This window comes from Fundulus heteroclitus, chromosome 9 (assembly GCF_011125445.2).
Source record: "Fundulus heteroclitus isolate FHET01 chromosome 9, MU-UCD_Fhet_4.1, whole genome shotgun sequence".
NCBI classification, from domain to species: Eukaryota; Metazoa; Chordata; class Actinopteri; order Cyprinodontiformes; family Fundulidae; genus Fundulus; species Fundulus heteroclitus.
Window position 1 is genome coordinate 4714741 of NC_046369.1, and position 20523 is coordinate 4735263.

General features: G+C 39.5%; 2 protein-coding genes across 2 annotated transcripts in view; both read left to right on the forward strand.

The window, feature by feature from the left end:
- The window catches only part of LOC118564230 (collagen alpha-1(XXIV) chain), a 75957-nt gene extending 64116 nt beyond the window's left edge, over positions 1-11841 (forward strand). The window contains exons 24-29 of the mRNA XM_036141646.1: positions 1974-2018; positions 4805-4858; positions 8066-8119; positions 10203-10256; positions 11558-11660; positions 11744-11841. Coding sequence (XP_035997539.1) covers positions 1974-2018; positions 4805-4858; positions 8066-8119; positions 10203-10256; positions 11558-11660; positions 11744-11841 — 408 coding nt within the window. The remainder of the gene's footprint in view (positions 1-1973; positions 2019-4804; positions 4859-8065; positions 8120-10202; positions 10257-11557; positions 11661-11743) is intronic.
- A 303-nt stretch (positions 11842-12144) lies between these two features.
- Positions 12145-20523, forward strand: part of LOC105936920 (collagen alpha-1(XXIV) chain) — a 42649-nt gene continuing 34270 nt past the window's right edge. Inside the window, exons 1-4 of the mRNA XM_036140883.1 lie at positions 12145-12264; positions 12601-12654; positions 12850-12894; positions 15845-15889. Coding sequence (XP_035996776.1) covers positions 12160-12264; positions 12601-12654; positions 12850-12894; positions 15845-15889 — 249 coding nt within the window. The 5' untranslated portion in view covers positions 12145-12159. The remainder of the gene's footprint in view (positions 12265-12600; positions 12655-12849; positions 12895-15844; positions 15890-20523) is intronic.

Consider the following 20523-nt stretch of genomic DNA (forward strand, 5'->3'; position numbering starts at 1 on the left):
AGCTATAGGATTAATTCCAGCCAATCGTCAACTTAACTCTCACCCTCATTCAGGTGATTAAAACATTGTTCCTTTTAGCCAAGCCAATAACAACCCTAACGACTCCTCGTTACAGAGGAGTGGACCAGTTTCGGTCCATTCTGCTGGCTTAATGGCTTTAACGACCGCCCATTACTAAGGGGTGGTCCTGTTTCGATTGAATTTGCATGTTATCTAAGCCATTACAGGCCTTTGTTTGGTAATGGTATAAAGCTTGTTACTCCACATTACTCCAGACTTTTTGAATTGAGAAAGCTTCCGGGAGAGGAAGCGAAACGTCTTCAACTACGGAAAACAAGTCCAGTTGCTTTGTTTTTTACTTTTTTTTGGAATGACCATGACCTGGATGACTGAGAATCTTCACCATCTTTATGAGGTAGACCTAGCTGGTACTGAGCATTCCTCACACACTTTGGTCACAATAGTCCATTAAGGAAAGTGATAAAAATATTTTTTTTATTCTCTAAAAAAACTATTGTGGCATTTAGCAAATAAAAATGTGCAAAACCTAAAACAGAAAACAATTAGGCTACGTTCACACAGCAGGGAAATGCGGCACAAATTCAACGTTTTTGCCCATGTGTGACCCATATCTGTCTTTTTAACGGCAGTGTGAACGGCCTAATTCCGATCTTTTCACCTCAAAAAAAAAATCCGATTTGTGCCACTTCGATATGTGGTACTAATTTGGATATTTTTCTGTCTGAACGGTAACGTCTCATTATATCCGTCTTTCACGTCGCTCTCCTGTCTCTCACTACACATCCACACACAGTTAGCGCTCCACAGAAGACGGTTGTTAATAGCTGTGCTGCTTTTTTCTTACCTTACTTCGTCTTGCTATGATGTGGTCTTAATGTTATCGGCTCCCGTTGCTCAGCAGCTTTCTAATAATAGCGAGGAGAGATGCCGGCTGGTATCTGTTTTTTTTCTCTTTCTTTTCAAGTTTTTTTTTAACAAACTTTATTGAACACTTCCTGAAACATTCACCATTACCTCCGTCGTCAGTGCGGTGTGACGTCTCTTTCTATTGCCTGCACATGCGGGTCGCTTTGCGGTCTTGAACCGCTCAGACAGAAGTCTGATGGCGGTCGCATTTAAAAGTAGTCTGAACAGCCTCCTAAAAAAAAAATCTGATTTCAGCAAACTATCAGTATTGGACACCAAGACCTGCAGTGTGAACGTAGCCTTAGTCTAATGTAAAGTGAGACACTGAAAAAAAGGTTATGTTATATTTGTTCAGGGTATGAGCTGGTTTCATATATATTCGTGTGCCTATTTATGTATTCTTTAAAATAATTTTCTTTTATTCACTGTATGCTGGGGGGGGGGGGTCTCAACAGAGCAGTTTGCCTTTGTCAGGGCTTGAGATCAAACATGACTCAACTGGACGTTGACCAATTTAGCAAAATGCCACAGAGCTACGCCAAAGCTGGAAATCTTTACTTCACTAATAACATGTACATGTCAGAGAAACTTCATTACGTTCCTTCTGGTTCTTTCATTTTGGAATAATTTTTAGTTTTTGTGTGTTTGTGTGCTTCATTGTGTTTAATCAGCAGCAATTAAGCAATTAGCTTTTAAACCCCAAAATAAGAAGTTACATTACAGTGAGTAGGGTTTCTCTTTTTCTAGGTTGCCGTTTTGTTGTTATCTTGTGCTCGTCTCGGCTTCCATCACTTTAAACTCTACTGTGCCGCAAAGATGGTCTTAATTAAGAGGGAAAATGATTTCCCCCGTGGCCGTCATCATGCAGTGCATCACGGAACACCAAATCATTCCCAGGCCTTTGCAGTCCATGCGTGTGTTCCTTTTTACACCTCTTACAGTAATATCCTGTGAGCGTACCGCAAAATTAACAGTGGGTTGACGATGAGGATCTGTTTGACTGCATAGGCGAAATAGTTAAATTGTTTGATGTTTACTCCTTGCAGGGAGAGAAAGGGGACACCGGAGATGTTGGGAAAATCGGACCACCGGTAAGACAGTCCCACACCTTCAATTGCTTCAATGAAGGAGAACCTGCTGTGTTGGTTGCAGAGAAACTTTCTGATGTCTTTAAGATTTCCTGACCTGATATTATTGCAGGACAAAATGTGGATCCCAAATCTTAATTCTGTGAATAGATAAATAAAAATCTTGTATCTGTTAAAGATTTGAGAGTTTTAAAGCAGGAGGGGTCTCCTTTTGTGAAATTTCTAGGAACACAACTACTTCCAGAACGCCTGTCCCTCCAGCAGAGCCCTTAATGCTAATATTTGCATTCTGTGGATAGTAGAGGCAACCGATTGGGCCTCGCATGCTGGACTGGACTGTGTTGTTGCTGTGCACATATGAGAGGCATTAAGCACTTACTGAACAGAGGGCCCTTTGAAGCCAAACAGGAACCGTGGAGCTATGCAGTGAGAAAGAAACTCTTAAACATATGTTGGCTCTCTGATGAATCCCATTACATCACCTTTCAGATAAATAGGATGTGACCGAAACTGAAAAAAGGGTCCACGCAATGACGCTTTAATCTACCTGTCTTCACTAAGTGGCCCCTTATCCCTAAAACGCTTCCCATAAACTGTTTCAAGTGAAATTTTACTGACGCTTTTTAGACTTTCAGGCTTAGACTTGAAAGTTGCACGACTTCTATGCATGTAACATTAGTGGTTTTATTACCATTTCTGTAATCCGGGTTAGGCGTACTGCAGCCCCCCCTCACACACACACACACACACCCGAGCCCGATAAGCAAGACGCTGAACCCTTGTGTGACAGTGCTGTAACATAAAAGGCCTTTCTAAACATTTTTGTGCAGTTATAGGCTTCAGGCTGCCGTGTCGTCCCACTTTCTGTGTAGATTAAGGGATCTGAGGCGAATGAGGTGCTCTCGCTCTCCCATCTGCAGGCTGGATCCCATCACCGTCAGCCAGTGCTTATTTGAATTCAGCAGGGTAATCCTCCTACTGTGATGATATATGAGGAACATTTTATAGCTGTCAGGCTGCTTCACCAAGTAACAGAATAGCAAAAGGAACAAAGCTCAACAGTGTTTATGTTAGCGCTGTTTCTTGTCTCTTAGTTTGTTTCCTTATTAGACTCTTGTTTTTTTTTTTTTTTACCGCTTTCCATATAAACACACTGGGATAAATGAAAAACAAAACAAAAACAAGTGCGATTATAAAATGTGAATGTGAATTGTGTAAATCAAACTCTGCAGTGAAGCTCTGTGCAGTCAACAGAAGCCACTCAGTCTGACTACTGGGTCTCTACTCATATTAGTCTGTAATCAGGTCAGATTGTGAAATATTACAATAGCACCTCAAAGGAAATAAATCACAATTAACAAAAAATAAAGGCATTAAAACATCATATGTCTGTGTTAATCTATATGATGTGTGAACTTAGTGAACTGAGTTACTCAAATAAATTAACTTTTAAATAATATTCGAATGTAGCAAGAACTGTAAAACTGTTAAAAAACTGTACACTTGGTTAGTTTGTGGATGTGATCTAAGAACCTTTCACAAAATGTTCAGAGTGCAAGAACTGTCCCAGAGAGACTGTGTTAGTCGCTGCAGCTTCCAGTCTGTCTGTGTGAGATGACCGGTTCAAATGAAAAGCCTCAAAATGCCACGGAAAAGTGTTTCATAGGGGAAGCAAACTGCTTTTAGCCCCTAGAGGAAGTAAAAACACATGAGAGCAGAGAGAAGGTATGCTAGCGTGAGCCTCCCACTTCAGCAAAAATCCTCAGCAGAGGTTATGGAAGACTTTTAGACAAATGTCCCAAGTTAAATATTTTCCTACAAATAAAGCATAAAGCGTTTTAGGTGAAATACAACTTTATAGTAACTTTCTGAATCCAAGATAATTTCGTTTTTCAGAAAGATTTGTGAAAGTACGCACAGTGGCTCTTAAAAAAATGGGAACTGGCTAGTTTCTGTGTAATGCTGTTAACACAACTGATGAGTAAATAAAAGATACTATTATGTGAACCATGTGACGATAATGACATATGACAAATGTAAGATCCTATATGTTTTCAGTTAAATCTATTGATATTAATTAAACTTTTTTTCTTTTTTTATACTTTTGAATGTTAAAATGATGTATGTGAGCATCATGTATGCAGCCATGTGGCTAGATACATTTTCTGAAGACTACTTTTTAGTTGTCGAAATTAAATTCATACACTTTTGACATAATTTAAAATGCTTATTTATTCTTGTAGCTAAATGTATTTGTAAATCTCAAGCAGGATGTAGCCACATGGCTCTATTCTAATCCATAGCACCCATCATGTACTAATGATCTAGAAATCCCACAGCTCTGAAACCCTTTTTAGTTGAGTTTGTGGCATATTTAGTTCTTATTGTAGAATAAAATGTAACTTGTTCCTTCACTAATTCACACCTTATATTTCTACAGGTGTGTAATTTAAAGACTTAGAGTCTAATTTGCTAATACTTACAGCAAGTTTTTTTTTTTGTTGTCTAAAGAAAATTAGTCTTAAATTGCTTAAAATCACAACATAATTTAAAACATTTGCAAATAAAATTCTTGGTTTTCTGGCAAGGATTGTGGTTTTTCTAATATTTTGACTACTGGACTAATCAAACTCACCCAAGACTGTCGAAAGCAGCTCATTGGAATCTGAAGCATCTTGCATTCCCAGCATCACGACAGTTTGGGAGGTAACCCTTTGTACTTTCTCCTGACGTGTTTGTGTTTGACACTCTTTCCCGTTCTCTCCTTTGCCTCTCCTCCTTCTCTCCAGGGTCCGGCTGGCCTAATTGGGATGGCTGGGGTGATGGGAGTTCCCGGTGAAAAGGTAAGGGGTGTGTTTCTCTCTCATTAGGCTGTCAGGCGGCATCAGCTGCTTGCCTGTCAGCGGCAGACCCCTCTAATTAAGCCCACGTTAAAGCAGCCTTGACTTGAGGCCCCCAGAATGCATGCTTGTGTAAACACTCAACACGCTCACGTCCACATGAGTAACAACATTGTCACAGTCGTGTCATTGTTACCGCCTCCCGATTGCTCAGCTGTCCCCTTAAACAAGGAAGTTATGGTTGAATGTAAAATGTATTTGAAATAGCACATTTAATTGTGTCTTTTCTTCCATGCACTTCCAAAATATTTAAATAAATACCACATTCCCAGCTTACCAAGAAGCAGGAACCTGATGAGGCCTTTCAGGTGTTCTGCCTGTTTGTTATTTAGTCCTCTGAAAGAACACCCAAAGTTTAGCTTTCCATCCCCATTGTTCCCTCCCTCTATCCCAACCTGCTTGCCCTTTCTTTCCTATCCAGAAGGCCCGTTTGTCAGAACATGTTCTTGTGATGAGAAGCCATCTGCTTGTCAGATTCTTGCTTGTCCTCCAACTCCTCTCCCATAACCCCCACCCCCCACCCCTCCTGACTCAGTCTGTCAGCACCAGTCATACCCTGACAGCCTACAAATTCTTTTCACATTATGCATTTTTTTTAATGGTCTACCAATCCCATTTATAGACTACAATGTGCAAAACAATGAGTTTAAAGTGTTCAGCTCACTCACTCAGCTCACTTTAGTGTGCATCATGAAATTGGGGTCAAGGTGCATCGTGCATTTGTGGTGTTTACCTGGTTTGTGAAAAGAAATTGCATCATTTCAGTCAAAAAGGTTGTGTCTTTACTGGCTGTATGAGCAGACGCAAGTCTTTCTGTGGCTTCGATACAGCGTAATCAATGGGATTCAAACACATATTTGAGGTTGAACATTTAACCCTAATGAGGTCCTTTATTGGGGCTCCATCTTGGATCGAATAGCTCTGGGTTCAGGATTGCCATAGACAGAATATTTATTAAGAAATTTTTAATCAACGCCTGAAGTAGCTTCTGTCCTCACTGTACATAGCAATCTTTATGAACCTTATAAACGTTCAGCCATTTAATGCCAGTTTTAGCAATAAAAGTCTAATGATTTAAAAAAAGAACAAAAATATTGTATGCAGATTGGTAGATTTACATCCATCCGTATTTAACCACCAGTCCTAGCATGGTCGCTGGCGGGCTGGTGCCTATCTCCAGCGGCCATTGGATGAGAGGCAGGGTGCACCGTGGACAAGTCACCATGGACAAACAACCATGCATGCTGAGCCTTTTCTGGACTCGTTCAGCATAGACTGCTTCTAGGTCCTGTAGACTGCATCCCACAATTCCCTGTGCTGTCCTCACTACCTTTGCTATGTCCTTCTGTCACACTGAGGCACAAAATGCTTTCTATTGTAACTGTATAAAAGTTTTTTTAACAGCTTAGTGGAGAATCCAGTCTGTTTCAGTTTCCCAAAATGGAAAGCCATTGTTGCACCTTCTGTTCCAGGTGGGACGTGTTCACAGTCTAGGAGAGGTCAGGGGAGGTGTGAATGCCCAGGAATTTTACGCTGTCCACAATAGGGTGATGAGATGTCCCAATTCGTGCGGGACTGTGACTTATTTTCCCGCTTTGACTGTGGCAGAGAGCTTTTTGTCTGCCAAAGTTATTTTTCAATTTCAAGACAATGTGAAGCAACACTGTAGAAGCAAGTCCTGCTGATATATGGACTCGTTTTAACTCCAACCCAAAAACACCTTCCAGACAGCAGGAAAGATTAACTTAAACAATATTTAACTTTATGCAAAAGTTTATAAAGTTTTTTCTAATAAGCACATCCTGGAAAGGTCACCAGTTCAGTTCTAAAATGTAACACTCTTTAACTTCAAAAAAGTTAAATAATGACTTTTATAAACTTTTATAATGACTTTTAATGACAACTCGTGAGTTGTAATAATTCATTGTTGTCCAATAACAGACAAAGCAGAGACTGATTGTTTTAACGTGCAATCTGTGTTAAATTAAAATGTATGAAGTCATCTTAGCGTTGGTTATGTGTCCCACATTGTCCGTCGCAAGCATCCTGTTGTCCCACGTTGGGTTATTTGAGATCTAGTCACCCTAATCCACACACTCCACTACCTCCCCCTTTATGCAGAGTGGAGCGTGTTCAGTCTTCATGGACCTCCTGTAGTCCACCATGACCTCCTTGGTCTTGCTGTTGTTCAGGATGAGGTTGTTCCTGGAGCACCGCTGTGTCAGACTGCGGACCTCCACTCATCATTGGGGTGGGTCTCATCGTTGTTGGAAATGAGACCCACTGCAGTGGTGTCATACACAAACCTCACAACCATGTTTGTTGGGTGGATAGAAGAGCAGTCATGGGTGAAGAGGGTTAAGAGAACTGGGCTAAGGACACAACCCTGCGGCATCCCAGTGCTGAGGATCCGTGGGACAGACGTGTGTTTACCAATCCTCACTACCGAGGCCCTGTTGGTGAGGATGTCACTGATCCAATAGTAGAGCGGTTTCAATATTTGCACATTGTGGAGCTTCAAGGCCAGCTTGTCTGGAAGCACGGCGTCAAATGCTGAGCTGAAGTCCACAAATAGGATCCTAACATAGGTGTTGGGAAGCTGCAGATGAGTCAGAGCTGTGCCAGAGAGACAGCAACCTCTTTGGAGCGATTCTCCTTGTCGGTGAACTGGAGGCCAGCGGGGATGGCGTCCTTGATGTATTTTAGGAGGATCCTCTCGAAGCACGGCATGATGACTGGGGTCAGAGCAACAGGACGGTAGTCGGTGAGGCAGGTGCTGATTGTATTCTCTTGGGAACAAGCAAAATGATGGAGGATTTCAGACAGACAGGGACCATGGAGAGCTGCAGATCAAGGTTAAAGATGCCCAGAAAACCCTCTGCAAGGTTGGTGAGCACAAGATTTAGGGATCAAACCTGACACCATGTCTAGAAAAATAGCATATTCAAAAAATACATTTTGAATAGGAGTTCAATGAAGGAACACAGATTCCTCTATTAAGTTTAAAATAAAAAAAATAAAATAACTGGGAAGACTTGAAGTGGAAAACTGTGAAAATTAAGAATGACCAATTTTTTATGCTATTTGCATTAACACAACCAATTAATTTCCAGAATCCTAAATTCCTTCTTGTTTCTTGTTTTAAACCAGGGTGACCGGGGGCTACCAGGTCCAACAGGTCCTGTCGGAGAGAAGGGGCCAAGGGTGAGTAAACTCAAGATATTCCTGAAGCTTTAATTAGGTTCTGGTAGTTCCAGACATATCATACAGAAAAAAGGGACTTTTCATGATATATACCACCCCTTAAAATCAAGCTTGTGTGGATAAATATAGCCCCAGCGCTGGGCTCAATTAGCAGATGTAAACAGATGTGGTGCCACCTACCGACAGTATTGCAAAACTATCATAATGCCGGTTTGCTTAATTAATAAATCAAAATTAAATAATGCCAGACCGAGCCTGACCCTCTTTAATACCTTGCAGTAAAGCAGCAGCTCGGCATGATCAAAGACCAATTGTTATTAATTAAATAAACCAATCTACAAAAACTTTAAGAGCCTCATATCAGAACATTTACTCACATCAGTCAGCTCTGCGGTCACATCTGAGCTTCGGCAGGTTTAGCGTCTGCTTCAGTGAACACCAACGTTCAGACTGTATTCCCAGCTTATTTTTGCGTTATTTTTTTCACTTGACCTTGGACCATTCTTCATTGTTTCGTTGGGAGAAGCTAAGAGCCGTTAGCCGCTTCCTTGCTTTAACCCCTGCTGCGCATGCTCAGTACATACTTCCGTTAAAATCATAAATAAACACGAAAGGCTTTATTTACTAACAAATTGAGCAAAAACAAAGCATAAAACACCAAAATAATAACTAATACTCCAGCAGGACGTGATAATCTTTCAGAAAAACTTTGTATGCAACCAGAGTCAGCTACTGACGTATAAATAAATAAAAAGTCAAATAACTATGCACCTTTAAAACCCAAACTGCCCCCAAATAGCAGGCTCTAATGATAATATAAAGTCCCACAGCACAGGTTTGTCTGTGTTCACCGTGCTCTTTCATTCCAGTGTATTTTTATGGCCGACATTTTAAAAGTTGTTTGGCGGAACATTGAGTTCTGCACTTTAGTTCTGGACTTGATTATTGTGCATATGTCGGGTAAATAGGCATTTTAAACAGATTTTTTTGGCTTTTTTTTACAAATAGAAGGACCGTTGCACCCCTAACTTGGCTTATGTATAAACCTAAAAAGATGACAGCTTTATCCTCCCCACCCAGTTTGATATGCGTAGTAACAGTAAAATGTGCCAGGAAGAAATTGTTTATCGTTGTTGGAGATTTCAATGAAACAGAAAAGCCTCATTTATCAAGTTCGAGCGCTTCTTTTTAGCATCTGTGTCTGGAAAGTCTGCTTGTCCCCGCTAACAGGGACAAGCAGACTGGAAGAGTGTCGTGTTCTGTTCTACAGTATTGCAATTTTTGGATTAAAGCGATCATGCCTCATTGCCATCATTAAGTGCTTGTTCTCTGTTGAAGATCCGTTTTTATAAACCTTTAAGTGTTTGTAGAAACAGGATAATAGGTTATTTTTACTCGCTGCGGTGGGAAATTTGCTGGCATAGACATTATTTTGACTACTTTCGCCCATACACAAAAAACAGAGAACAGAATATCCACTGCTGCACTGTTTACGCCGTCAGCTGCAGAGCTCTGTGAGTCTTTGTGAGTGGTTGGCCTTGATCCCACACTGTCTCGGGGCCTTGGATTAACGCCATGTCTGGGGTTCTGGGCCAGAGTTCTGACCTCACCGGCTGTCCCAGCGGCTAACAGACTGTACGATGGGTGCAAGACGGGGAGATTAACTTGATGGTTGAGTGTAAATGTAAGGCTGGAGGGTTTAACGTCTCTATATAGTATTTGTGTGAGAAATGTGAGGAAAGAGGCAAAGAAAAATTTCTAGGAATTCTGTCAACTTGGTGGCATGTACTGTAAATATGATGAAACTGTTACTTTATAAATGACTGTGTGAAATAACTGCATCCACTTTGCCTATGGTGTGTTTTATTTAAGAAGGCCTAGAGTACCATAAAGATAACTATGAATACCTTTTCAACTGGACCCTGCTTAACTGTTTTGACATGACATTGATCAAGTCTGAACTCCTGTTGCAGCGTATATTTATATAAAGCCCACGCTATCTCTCTATAATGTAACAGATTTAAACAATGTCACAATGTTATCCACCTGTCTCCATCTTTCTTTTTTTTCTGTTTTGTTATAGGGATACCCAGGAATACCAGGAAGTCCTGGGGATATCGGCATGCAAGGTTTACCTGTAAGTTCTGTCTCATATTAGTAATGTGTATGGTGAAAACAAGTAATTCAGGGTAAAAAGTGGCACAAATAAATAAATAAAAAAGATACACAAATGAACAATGAAATCAAACTTTGTTTATTTGAAAAATCTTAAGCTTAAATGTCATTTTGAAAAAAGGTCAATGCTGTTGAGGAGACGTAACAGAATAAATACCCAGCATGTATATTTACTTACAGATGCTGATAATTATCATTTAGTTTTTTCTTCTACATATACCGGCCATTTCTGCAGTCTGTTGTCAGCTCAGGCACATTCCTACTCCAGATGGATCTCTAAGTCTAACCCGCCACAGTGGGTTGATCAGTCATAAGACAAGATTGGAATACCTTTATTGTTCTGCAGTGGGGAAACTCAGGCGTGACATTAGCAAACACACAGACAGTTACACACAATTATTAGCAATGAAAAAGAAGAAAAAAGACAAAACTAGTCTAATCTAAAATCAGCTCTAAAGAAAAGTTAAGAGCAGAAGATGAAAAGTAAATAAATACCACATTCCCAGCTTACATAACACACGATACTATGATATGTAATGTGCAGCATCCCGACGTAGCTAAGGCGTGTGGAAATTACCTTACATTTGGGGACAGTGTAAACAGTTAATGACTGGATCAGAACCTGTGCGACCATTAGCATTATGCTAACAGTTATTGAGTCTGTTAAGAGCAGCTAAGGTTATAAAGTCTGACTGCAGCTGGGAGAAACAACCTGCAGAAACGCTCCATAGAGACTCTGGAATGTAGTGGTCTGTCTCTTAAAGAGCTCTCCAGTTCTGCAAGAGCTCCATGCATGGGGTGGGAGACATTGTCCATCAGTGATGTGATTTACCTTACAGTCCTTCTGTCTCCCACCACCTGCATGGGTCAGGGGGGTATCCCAGGACAGACCTGGCCCTCCTGATGAGCTTATCCAGCTGCTTCCTCTCAGCTACAGATAAGCTGCTGCTCTAACAGACCACACCATAGAAGATGGCTGATGTCACCACAGAATGAAAGAAGGTCTTCAGGAGTGCCACCTGCGTCCCAAGAGACCTCAGCCTCCTCAGGAGATAGAGTCTGCTCTGACTCTTCTATAAAGAGAATCAGTATTATGACTCCAGTCCAGTTTATGGTTCAGGTGAACACCCAGAGTCCACTATCTCCACATCAGTTCCCTGGATGTTCACCTGTGTCAGGCAGGTGGGTCTGCATCCGCGAAAGTCCACCACCAGCTCCTTTGTTTTCCCTGCATTTAACCTGAGGTGGTTCTGCTGGCACCAGTCTACGAAGCTCTGGATCCACTGGCTGTACTCTGACTCGTCCTCACCTGTGAGGAGACCGACGATTGCAGAGTCATCAGAGAACCTCTGCAGGTGGCAGCCTGGTGAGCTGATGGAGAAGTCTGCAGTATAGAGGGTGAACAGGAAGGGTGCCAGCACAGTTCCCTGTGGGGCTCCCGTGCTGCAGATCAGCGTGTCAGAGACACAGCCCTGTGTCCTCACATTCTCCGGTCTACCAGTGAGGTAATCCAGGATCCACTGCGGCAGGTGGTGGTCCAGTCCTGACCGCTCCAGCTTGTCTTTCAGGAGTAATGGGCGGATGGTGTTTAACGCACCGGAGAAATCAAAGAACATGAAGGGGTTACGGGAGGCTGGCCAAACCTCAGGAAGTGCTGATTCAGCTTATTCATCCATTCCCACCACTTTATAAATACTCACATCTGCCGAGTGGAGACAGCTGATTTCTTCTCCTGTCTGGGATGCAGCAGAAAACACTCAGTTTATGTTCAAACATTTTAGTTTATGGCTGAAATACATATTTATGTAACATCGTTAGGACTCATAATGAAAACTGCTACTTTTTGTGAGAACTTACTTGTTGATATGGGTCATTTTTACCTCAATATTTATCATGAAAATTGTTTTGTTTTACAGGGTCCACAGGGTCAGAGGGGCAGTCCAGGAATCGGTGGGCCAAAAGGGAGAAGGGTAGGGCCATCACCTGACTATAATCGCTACAAATCTGCTCTGTAATATCTAAGTGTCCCTCTTTTCACCTAGCCAGAGACTATTTTTGTTGTTGTCAGTCAGATGACAACAAATTTTAATAATCACATTAGTGTGTGTTTAAATTTAGACGGTAGGCCTTTATAATTGAGTGAATCATTCGCTGGGCAGATAAAAAAGAAACAATGTCTAATGGATCATTAATCAATTGTTCAGTTCTCAATGCTCTAGCATGTCAGCTTGTGTGTGACGCTTTGAGGTTAAATGCCTTGCTAAAATTTAGCCGCCTCCTCAAATGTGTCGCATGTTGTCGTGCAGGGGCCCAGGGGTCCGGATGGCGCATCAGGAGAAGCAGGACCTGAGGGCACCAAAGTAAGCAGTATCCATATTTTATTCCCACAAACACCAATTATAAAACGTGTTGGAGGTTTCTACAAAGTGGGTTGTAGTAAAGTTCATGATCGACTTATTTATTCGTTCGACGTTAGGGATTTTTTATTGCTTTTTTTTATAGGGTAAAGAAAGTGAAATTGTATTAAAAACTAAGCTATAATGTTTTGTTTCCAGGGTGAAAAGGGTGATCCCGGACCAAAAGGAGAACCAGGATTCATAGTAAGTCCTTCGTAAATAAACATTGTTCATGCCATATTTATAGAGAGAAGTTACTTGGCTTAAATTGGTGAATGCTTATAATACTGTAATTATCTTTGTTTAAACATTTTCTGTAAGCAGATTTATTGAAAAAAAAGGGAAATATTTGCTCATCATTTAGGTAGCACTGTTTTTATAGCTACAGTACTTAGTCATCGATCTGAGAGAGATTATAAGGCAGTTTCTAAACTATTTGAATGGCATCATAAAGATATTTGACCATAATGTGCACCATAAAGTTTGGCAAAAATGAACGTGAGATCACCAAAACATCTTATTAACCATGATTTATTTGGTGGTAGAGGAGTGATGATTTGGATTTGTCCTTCAGTCACAGGACACATTGCAGTCATTGAGTCGCCCATGAAGTCATCTGTATATAAAATTATTCTAGAGTCGAATGTAAGTTCATCTGACTAATAGCTGAAGTTTGGCCAAAACGGGCTGACGGCAGTAATAAAACAATGTTGTATATAGAAAAGTGGGTCAGGCTTTTACAGCCTAACAAAGTCATAGATAAGAAAGGATTGCCACTGCAGTAGTTCCACAAGCTATTTAATCATGAGACATACTCTGTTTTTCTATTATATTCACTATTATTTCATTAATAATAACAGTGTTGAGTTTTTTGCTTTGTTTTGTGCACTTAAAGTTGGACTTAAATGATTTTAAGTGTGACACAGACCAAATCCTTTTTAGTTTATCCATAAAGGCAACGATTTACCTTTACATTTATTTGTATATTCAATTAACCTTTATCACTCTTTGTTTTTTATTTTAGCTTCTGTTGCTTGTATAACACAAATCTTATTCTTATATACTCATTGCAGGCTGGAAAAAAGCTACTTTTAGATAAATATACTATGGTAGCAGAATTAAATGCAAATGGTGCTTAACAGGAATGCACGTTATCGATTAATAAGTTAATCTAAAATTGATTGATCTCATAAACTCTAGTTTTCTCTTGAATTAAGAGAGTCTTTCCATAACATGAAGGGTTAATTTATTTATTTATTTTTTACAAATTTTAAAAGAGAGGAATCATTATATCTTAAGTTTGTTGTGGCTTATGTATTAAATACTGACTGAATAAACAAAAAAACGTGGTTTTCTCGTACATGATTAAACTTGAACAATATTTATAAAGTATAACAAAACAAGATTCTATTAGGTTACCGAATAGAAACGAATAGAATAAAATATATGAAACACTAATAATCCCAATGAAATCCCTCACCATGAACTGAGCTTTTGACATCATGTCTTTCTCTATCATGTTACCATTTATTTTTTGTAACGCCCTCCGCTTATCTGTCTTCGCGTCCTTACCTTCTGAGCACATCAGTGAGTTTTGGTTGAGAAACAGATTCTGCTCCGCCAGGCAGCCTGGTGTTACACCAGGTGTTTTCTGCGACACGTCATATTCTGCGACTCCAGAGCTTCTGAACGTTTATAATAAGTTTCATTCAAAAAGGAACAATGGCAGAAATACATGTAGGTGTGGCTTAAGTTGCTTATGATGATCGAAATGATCTAATTGAAATCTACAAACTTGTGCGTATCATAATGAACTGTCATAATGTATATACAGTAATTGGGCTTTTAAAACCCAGCCAACTTGGGTCAGACATGACTAACAGTACTGTTCAAAGGGTTTTAAAGTGCATTTCAGGCAGAGTGAATATGGAGCTCACGCACGTAAAGCGGTTTACGTTGATTGCATATTGAGGAGTCTGTGCACTTGAGGGTCACTACGTTTTTTCTGGTGGATGGCTCCTGGAATCGCAGATGGGTCACAGAAAGCGGTGTAACACCAGCCGTATGGGAGCTATTTAGCTGACAACTTAAGCTTGTGGGGCTTTATATTTAAAAACAGAACCCCATAAAGAGCATTTTGCGTCTTTGTTGTTATTAAATAGTGCAAAAATAATCCTGCACCGGATTCCGTTCATGTTGCGTCCGCCATGACAGTCTGGCTTCACTTTAGTATGACTGGCAGCACCCTTCTGTGGATGGCGACCATACTACAACACTGAAAAAAGGTCCGTCAAATCGGATGTTATCAGTTAATCGGAAAGAATAAACTTCAGTCCAGCCATTAATCTTCAATTAATCGTAAATCGATTACCGTATTTTTCAGGAATATACGTCGCATCAGTCAAAAAATACAAAGGGCTGTTACGCTGAATGTTGTCAAAATTGCACCTAAATTAGACCATTAGCGTAACGGTGCTACATGCTAAGCTAACAGTACGACACGGATGCTTCAGAGCAACATAATATCACGTGTATCAGTGAAGTTGTAAACCGCCCTGACAACAGACCTATAAACTAGCGCTAGCCCAATAACAGGGTTCTGTCACCGTTTGGGTCCCTCAAGCTGCACCACGCAACGCTCCGCTGCGTGAATGCAAATCGAAACAGCGAAACATCATACAAACGTGTTCAGTCTTCGGTGTCTTTAAGTTAATGTTTCAATTAATCTTTAAATGGTACAGGAAAAGGATAGTTTTCACAAGCCTAGCGAGCCCTCTTCTGGCTATAGACGGTAATGTTTACTCCTTAGTTCATATTACCATTTAAATTTGATATAGAAGTCGCACCTGAATATAAGTTGCAGAATCGGCCAAACTATGAAAAAAAGTGTGACGTATAGTCCAAAAATATACGGTATTTGTTTGCATCCCTAGTGCTTCAATCGCGTAGTTAAGTGAAACTCCAGTTTCATCCCTGTACGTATTTAATGTATGTATACAAGCTGCATCATCCTGTTAAAATGTTGGCAAATGTGTCACCATGCTAAATTTAAAACTAACGTCTTGGAAATATTTGTCTCATATTAAGGGGATCCAACATGACATGATTGAAACTATATTTTAATTGGTTTCCATCCTGATTCTTCTCTTCAAAGGGCAAACCTGGCATTCCCGGTGAAAGGGGCCCTCCCGGAAAGCCTGTGAGTAATGTTCAGCCTGTTGTAATTTTTCAGCAAACCTTTTCTTTTTAGAGAGATTTAATCACTGTGTACGCCTCACCGTTGCTGTAGCAACGGCGTAAAAACACTCATAAAGCTCCTCAGCATCCTGTATTCTCCCAGTCTGTAGATCCCAGTTTATCATAATTTGAGAGTTTGCTCCTGTCCTGTCATCCAGGAGGAAGTTTTTAATCAAAGAGAATACATGTCCTTTTGCTTTAGCTGTATGCTTTTAATCCCCATATAATTCTAAATTTCGCCTCTTTTATTAGTATATCTTGGTACTGTAATAAACAAAATGTATCTAAGTACAATTAAATATTCTACATATTAAAAATAAAGCTGAGGATGACTTACGGAGCCAGTCATGAGTTAACATATTCTATCCATGGGGTATAAATGCCTCATTAGATTTAGGCTTATATGATGCATTTGAACCATTATTTTATTTCTGGGTGAAATAAGAACATGTCATACAACTTGGATTTTAATACAAGCAGGTTCAAGATGTTCATTTACACCAACTAGGAGGTCCTGGCATCATTTTTGCAGCATGTCTAACCTGTTCTAGCATCAGCATTGTAAATGGATCGGTTAGATTGGATGGTTTCCTGGCACAGACCTACATTTAGGTCAGGTCAATTAATTATTTGTTTAGCACCAAATATTCACTACATATGTCATCTCAAGGCACTTTACAAAGTTCATTTTATCACATTGTACAGTTTGGTTAAAGGTTTTATGTCTAAGGAAACCTAGCAGATTGCATCCATTAACCTTTTGGTATCACATAGATTTTTTTCAAAGCAAATAAATAAATAAATAAATCATCAAATTAAAATGAACTACCGTTTCTGATAAGAAAGGTCAAATGTCCAGCCTGGATCATGAAAGATGTTTGTTGACGCCTTAAAAAAGTATGTTGTCTCAGTGCACTGTTTTGCCCCATACCACTAAATTTTAAAATGAATATGACAATGATCCTCATGATGATTGTATGTAAACATTCGCTGGTATTGTATATCAGTGATCTAAGCTTAATGTTGGGTATGATTTTGTCTTCGCAGCAATGAGTAGTAGTATTTTAAGACTAACACTAAGAAGTCCGCCCTTACTGCTTTACCTCCAAACACTCGTCCTTCTTCAACGTATATATTTTTTTGACTTTATTGTTTGTCTATTTTAGACCGCCCAGTCGTTGTCTCCTTTTAGCCGAGAAAAGAAGGCAATCTTAAAATGTGGCTTTACGAGAAACGGAGATCCAAATGCTTCTGGTACAGCTTCACCCCCACGGTGCACGGAGAGGGTCAAAGAGCTGGTGAAGTGAAGATGCTTGTGGCCTTCATCGCCTTAAAGAAGGCCACCAGCCGAAACTCGTTGGTCAGCAAATGAAGTTGTTTCTCAGTATTTCTGGCTTTGCTAGAGCCATTTTAGACCAGAAATAATGATCAAATAAAAACGTAGCTTGGCTGATCAACCTGGACAACTTTTCAACCCTGATTAAATATCGGTAGATGTCTTCATGTGGACTTCTTTTACTTTTTACACAGGCTGACATCCTCTTCTCAGTCCGTTTTTTAACAAAGTTTAGTTTGGGGAGATGTTGCAGTGACACAGATTTGACAGACTTTTCTCAGCTTCAAATTGCTTTATGCTGTAAAACTCTCCATTTTTCCAACTTAGCAGTTAATGGATTAGAATTCTCATATGCCAGGGATAAAACGTAAAAAAAAAAGAACGTTTTCCACAGATGGTAGAAAAATGCAAACAAAGATCAAGCAGAAAGCCAAAAGCAGAGCCATATGTACTGTGCAAGTGGTAACAGCTATGCTGCATCAGCAGTACAATTTATAGTTTTCATTTATTGGCTGGATCGTCTGCATAGTCCACATTACTGTGTCATATCCCTGTTTGCTTTTCTTTCCAGTGATTAAAAAAATAAAGAATTCTCAATTTTTGGAAATATCTGGATTCCTGGTAATTGCTTTTGCTGCTTTCAAGGCTGCTTCCTCTTTGTTTTTCAGCCAGGCGTCCATCAAAGCACATGCATGCATCTCTCCACTTTTCCTAACCTGCGTGTGATTAATGTTTTCGATTAGCTTGCAAAACTGTGATCCAGACATTTCTTTTTAGAGTAGCTGCAGATTTACTCTGGCTCCCCAGGGTTAAATCAGAAACACGTACAGCTTGTACACAACCGTAAACCGCATCTCCCTGAGAAAACGTGTGTTATGTGCTGCTGCCTGTTAGGAGAACGTGACCTTGTGTCAGATTTGCTGTGGAGTTATGGCGCCATCGTGTGTCGGATAACACATCCTTCCAAATCCTGCTGCATCTCAATATTCTAGGTCAAAAAAATAAATTAAATTAATTATTTGAGTAGTTCTTCCAGAGGACCTACTCATTGTTTTTTAAATCTCCTTCAAAACATAAGGTATATAAATTCTTGTGGTGTCTTAAAATGTTAGTGGTAAATGCAAATTTAAAGTTGACATACTTTGCGATGGTTTTGGCTTTTATCACAAAATGCTGCTTCTATGAATTTCCACAAGCGCTCTTGTCTCTCAAAATCTTGCTCACATGTACGTCCAACACTTACTCTTTTTATCGTGAGTCGTTGGACGTCTATTCTGACTCTTTTGTTCCGCCAAATCCTTCAGATCTTGACAGTATTTAGATAATCTTCCATTTTCAGATGAGCTTCCAGCAAACAAAATGGTACATCTCAAGTGGGAAAGACGGTATGAAAGTAGCAGAAAGTTTCACATTCATTTTTTTAGGATGTGTCGTAATTATTTGAGTCAACTTCTGAAATATTGCATTTTACACGCACAATATTTTCCTCAAGCTCAGAGGTATTTAGACTAGTCCAGCAGTTTTGTGCCCAGGTGGGATTTTCTTTGTTCAAAGCATCTCATTTATATTCTGTAAGAAGACAGGATGAGGAAAGATAAGGAAGCCATCATTACTTTGTAATGACAGACTTTAGGTTGCAGCCAAATCAACACCTTGCTACATCTTTATAAAAAAAAAAAAGAGGAATGTGCTGTTGAGCCAAGATACATAAAAAGGTCGCTGCAGAAAGTTTCCCTTACATCATCCTGCCAAGTTCAAAGTTATCTCAATGAATAGAAGGGGGATGACATAAAGGATTTGCCTGAAAAAATAAAAAACACTACCGGTGCACAATAAGTTAAATGCTAACCTTCATTAAAATATCTAATAATTATGAGAATAAATTCCTCAAACTGAAGGTGACCAGGTCCAGGCCTTTCAGTCCATGAAGCTCACAGTTGTGCTTGATCTCTTTGAGATATGAGGAAGTCCAGCCCTTTCATGCAAAGCGATCATAGAACTGTGCAGGTTTTATTTATTTTTTTCCATGCATGGGTGTTGATGATGTAGCTGCATTAAACAAAACTCATAAAACTGTGACGTGTCACTTCATGTACTGCCACTCACTGGGCAGTCAGTGTAAGTTCACAATTCAAACCCACTTGGCAGGCCGTCAGCTAGAATTCCCAAATTAGGCTGGACGATATAAAAAAAAATATCATATCGATGAAATAGAAATCAGATTGATCGATATAGATATCGATAATATCGGCCATTTTGTGCTGTTGCTTGATTGACCTATTTTTAGATAAAGAACACTGAATTCATATACAACTCTTTATTCAACCAGATTTTTACGAAAATTGTAAGTCTTAAAAAAAGAAGGAAAAAAAAGCATCAGCATGTGTTCTCTGAACTCTGTGAAGTTTAGTGCCGGAGCGTTCCTGGTTCTGCATTTCTAATGGGTCGGGGGGATGTAATGACTGTATTAACCTACCTGAGAGGCTAGAATGCAAAAGGAAAGAAAACTTTTCTTCTAATGAACTTTTGATTGATCCTTTTTTTTCTATTGAACCACATGTATATCTATCTATCGATATATATATTATTATTTAATTATCGTCCAGCCCTAGTAGGGAGGGTATAATGACTGTAATATTAACCTACATCACTAGAATGCAAAAGGAAAGAAAACTGTTATTCTATTAAAGTTTTTATTGACTATTTTTCTCCTATCATTGAAATACATCTATCCATCGATATATATATATATATATATATATATATATATATATATATATATATATATATATATATATATATATATATATATATATATATATATATATATATATATATATATATATATATTGTTACTGAATTATCATCCAGCCCTGCTTCCAAATATGTGCTGCTTGCAATGTACAAGTGTTGACCTCTTCTGTGACCACATTAGTCTTGGAAATATTTTTGAAAAAAAAAATTCCAGCTTCAGAATTAAATTGTGTGTTAAAGTTAGTATATTTTTAATTGCATAAGGCTGAAGTCCAGTGAATGACATCCAAAAGGACTGCGGCGCTAATATCAACTAAGTCGGACGCCATTAACAGTTCCTGTGGGTGTCTCGTAGAAAAGCAAGTATTAGGGATATACGGGAAGTGACTATGAAGCTGAGGAGCTAAGCAGTTGGTGAAACATAAATGTGACGCGTCCCTCACATTTTCACCCCAGTCACCTGTTGTTTTTTTAACATGCCAGCGAAATCAATATGGAAAGACGGG